Genomic DNA, 4,426 nt, shown 5'->3' with positions numbered 1-4,426 from the left:
GACTTCCGAGGTTTACTACTTAAGAGCGATTTGGTACACTTGCCAAAACCTCAACAAGTTTTTGGCGTCGTTGCCGGGGATTTTATTTTCGCACTTAATTACCATACTATATCAGTTTGTAAGCCCAACTCTTCTTTTCTTGGCTTATTCTCTTAGTATTCTCTCTCTCGCTTCTATTCTTTCTTCTCCCATAATTGCACGGGTAGTGCCCTTTTTGTTTTTATGCGACTTAGAACTGCATCTAGAGACGTTGTCCCTATTAACTTAGAAATTGAAGCTACTTGTCGGTGTAACAACGCTGCAAGAAGAAGAAGGGAACAAGACACAGAAGGAAGCAGTTACACCTCACCTCCTCTTTCTCCACATCACACTGAAATGGACGGGGAACCGGCACAAAGAGTCACACTAGAGGACTTTTCTAATACCGCCACTCCTCAGTTCTTCACGAGTATTGCAAGGCCGGAGGTTCAAGCAGCCAATATCTCCTACCCGTACTCCCTTATTCAGCTAATCCAAGGGAACCTCTTCCATGGTCTTTCGAGCGAAGATCCATATGCTCACCTAGCCTCATACATAGAAATATGCAACACCGTAAAAATCGCCGGAGTCCCAGAAGATGCGGTACGCCCTAACCTCTTCTCCTTTTCCCTAGCAGGAGAGGCTAAACGATGGTTGCACTCTTTCAAAGGAAACATCTTAAGAACCTGGGAAGAAGTAGTGGAAAAGTTCTTAAAGAAGTACTTCCCAGAGTCAAAGACCGCCGAAGGGAAAATGGAGATTTCTTCTTTCCATCAATTCCCGGATGAATCCCTTAGCGAAGCACTAGACCGTTTTCAGGGATTGTTAAGAAAGACACCGACACACGGATACAGTGAGCCAGTACAACTGAACATATTCATTGATGGCTTGCGGCCTCAATCGAAACAGCTACTAGATGCATCCGCAGAGGGAAGATCAAACTGAAGACTCCCGAGGAAGCGATGGAACTCATCGAGAACATGGCGGCCAGCGATCAAGCAATCCTTTGTGATCGTACCTATGTTTCCATGAAAAGAAGCCTCTTGGAACTCGGCACGCAGGACGCGACGTTGGCACAAAACAAGCTGTTGACGAGACAGATAGAAGCCCTTACCGAAACCCTCAGCAAATTACCTCAACAATTACAAGCAGTAAGTTCTTCCCACTCTTCTGTTTTGCAGGTAGAAGGATGCCCCACATGCGGAGGAACCCATGAGCCTAGACAATGTGTAAGTCAACAGGACACCTCTCGAGAAGTAAACTATATGGGCATACCAAATCGCGGATTCCAGGGTTACAACCAGGGGAACTCATCCAGATTCCACCAAGGGGGAGCAGGATTCAATCACGGGCCACCAGGATTTAATCAAGGAAGAAATTTCATGCAAGGTTCAGGGTGGAGGAATCAGGGAAACCAATATAAGGAGCAAAGGAACCAACAACCATACCAACCGCCATACCAGCACCCCAGCCAAGGTCTGAATCAACAAGAAAAGCCCACCAATATAGAAGAACTGCTGCTGCAATTCATCCAGGAGACACGATCTCATCAAAAGAGCACGGATGCAGCCATTCGGAATCTGGAAGTTCAAATAGGCCAATTGGCACACGACAAAGCCGAACGGCCCACTAGAACTTTTGGGGCTAACACGGAGAAAAACCCGAAGGAAGAATGCAAGGCAGTGCTGACTCGAGGGCAGAAAAAAGCACAGGAGGAAGGTAAGGTTGAAGAAGAAGACCAGACAGAGGAAGAAAGGACAGAGACACCAGAAGAAAGGACAGAAGAAGAAGAGAAGGTGGCATCACCACCTAAAACCAAGAGCCAGAAAGCAAGAGAAGCCAAGAAGGAAGAACCACCTGCCCTACCACAAGATCTACCATATCCTGTGGTACCCACCAAGAAGAACCAGGAACACTACTTCAGACGTTTCTTGGAAATATTCAAAGGGCTGGAGATCACTATGCCATTCGGGGAAGCCTTACAGCAGATGCCCCTCTACTCCAAATTTATGAAGGACATCCTCACCAAGAAGGGGAAGTACATTGACAATGAGAATATTGTGGTAGGGGGTAATTGCAGTGCTATAATACAGAGGAAGCTACCTAAGAAGTTTAAGGACCCCGATAGTGTTACCATCCCGTGCACCATAGGGAAGGAAATGGTAAACAAGGCCCTCATTGATTTAGGAGCAAGTATCAATCTGATGCCCTTGTCAATGTGCAAAAGAATCGGGAATTTGAAGATAGATCCTACCAAGATGACGCTTCAACTAGCAGACCGCTTGATTACAAGACCATACGGGGTGGTAGAAGATGTCCTAGTCAAGGTACGCCACTTTACTTTTCCGGTGGACTTTGTCATAATGGATATCGAAGAAGACATAGACATTCCCCTCATCTTAGGCAGACCTTTCATGCTAACTGCCAACTGTGTGGTGGATATGGGGAATGGGAACTTGGAGTTGAGTATTGACAATCAGAAGATCACCTTCGACCTTTTCAAAGCAATGAAGTACCCACAGGAGGGTTGGAAGTGTTTCAGAGTGGAAGAGATTGATAAGGAAGATGTCAGTATTCTCAAAACACCACATTATTCACTAGAGAAAGCAATGGTAAATGCTTTGGGCTGTCTAACCAGTGAGGAAGAAGAAGATCTGAAGGCTTGTTTGGAAGACTTGGATCGACAAGACAGTATTCCTGAGGGAGAAGCCAAATTTGAGACGCTAGAGAAGAAAGTTTCGTCCGAGAAGAAGAAGATAGACTTGAAGATATTGCCCGATAATCTAAAGTATGTGTTCTTGGAGGAAGATAAACCTGTAGTAATCAGTAACGCACTCACAACAGAGGAGGAAAACAGGTTGGTAGATGTCCTCAAGAAACACAGGGAAGCAATTGGATGGCATATATCGGATCTCAAGGGAATTAGCCCTGCTTATTGCATGCACAGAATAATGATGGAAGAGGACTACAAGCCAGTCCGGCAACCCTAGAGGCGGCTAAATCCAACAATGAAGGAAGAGGTAAGAAAGGAGGTACTCAAGCTCTTGGAGGCTGGGCTCATATACCCCATCTCTGACAGCGCTTGGGTAAGCCCAGTACAGGTGGTTCCCAAGAAAGGTGGAATGAAAGTGGTACGGAATGAGAAGAATGACTTGATACCAAGACGAACTGTCACTGGCTGGCGAATGTGTATCGACTATCGCAAGCTGAATGAAGCCACCCGGAAGGACCATTTCCCCTTACCTTTCATGGATCAGATGCTGGAGAGACTTGCAGGGCAGACGTACTACTGTTTCTTGGATGGATACTCAGGATATAATCAGATCACGGTGGACCCCAGAGACCAAGAGAAGACGGCCTTCACATGCCCTTTTGGCGTCTTTGCTTACAGAAGGATGTCATTCGGGTTATGTAATGCACCAGCCACATTTCAAAGGTGCATGCTGGCCATTTTTTCAGACATGGTGGAGAAAAGCATCGAGGTATTTATGGACGACTTCTCGATTTTTGGACCCTCATTTGACAGTTGTTTGAGGAACCTAGAGATGGTACTTCAAAGGTGCGTAGAGACTAACTTAGTATTGAACTGGGAAAAGTGTCATTTTATGGTTCGAGAGGGCATAGTCCTAGGCCACAAGATCTCAGCTAGAGGGATTGAGGTTGATCGGGCGAAGATAGACGTCATAGAGAAGCTGCCACCACCATTGAATGTTAAAGGTGTCAGAAGTTTCTTAGGGCATGCAGGATTCTACAGGAGGTTTATCAAGGATTTGTCGAAGATTGCCAGGCCCCTAAGCAATCTGCTGAATAAAGACGTGGTTTTCAAGTTCGATGAAGAATGTTCAGCAGCATTTCAGACATTGAAGAACAAGCTCACTACTGCACCTGTGATGATTGCACCGGACTGGAATAAAGACTTTGAACTAATGTGCGATGCCAGTGATTATGCAATAGAAGCAGTTCTAGGACAGAGGCACGACAAGGTATTTCACGCCATCTATTATGCTAGCAGGGTCCTAAATGAAACACGGTTGAATTATGCAACCACGGAAAAGGAAATGCTAGCCATTGTCTTTGCCTTGGAGAAGTTCAGGTCATACTTAATAGGGTCGAGGGTCACCATTTTCACAGATCATGTTGCCATCAAGCACCTGCTCGCCAAAACAGACTCCAAGCCAAGGTTGATTAGATGGGTTCTGTTATTACAAGAGTTTGACATCGTCATCAAGGACAAGAGAGGATCCGAGAATGTGGTAGCCGATCATTTATCTCGATTAAAGAATGAAGAAGTCACCAAGGAAGAACCAGAGGTAAGAGGTGAATTTCCTGATGAGTTTCTTTTGCAGGTTACTACCAGACCTTGGTTTGCAAACATGGCAAACTACAAAGCCACGAGAGTTATTCCAAA

At 45.5% G+C, this 4,426-nt stretch overlaps 1 protein-coding gene across 1 annotated transcript; it reads left to right on the top strand.

Annotated features, from left to right (window-relative positions):
- Positions 1 to 980: 980 nt before the first annotated feature.
- LOC114371349 lies at positions 981 to 3,008 on the top strand. Its single transcript, XM_028328816.1, has one exon. It carries the CDS (start codon positions 981 to 983, stop codon positions 3,006 to 3,008), a length of 2,028 nt encoding a protein of 675 aa, XP_028184617.1.
- The last annotated feature ends 1,418 nt before the right edge of the window (positions 3,009 to 4,426 follow it).

This window comes from Glycine soja, chromosome 10, assembly GCF_004193775.1.
Source record: "Glycine soja cultivar W05 chromosome 10, ASM419377v2, whole genome shotgun sequence".
In the NCBI taxonomy this organism is placed as follows: domain Eukaryota; kingdom Viridiplantae; phylum Streptophyta; class Magnoliopsida; order Fabales; family Fabaceae; genus Glycine; species Glycine soja.
The sequence above is the reverse complement of the archived record's forward strand: the minus strand, read 5'-3'. Positions and strand labels throughout refer to the sequence as shown.

Bases quoted from the DNA above. Each gene is read 5' to 3' on its own strand.
- LOC114371349 (XM_028328816.1), top strand. From the start codon at position 981: ATGGAACTCATCGAGAACATGGCGGCCAGCGATCAAGCAATCCTTTGT.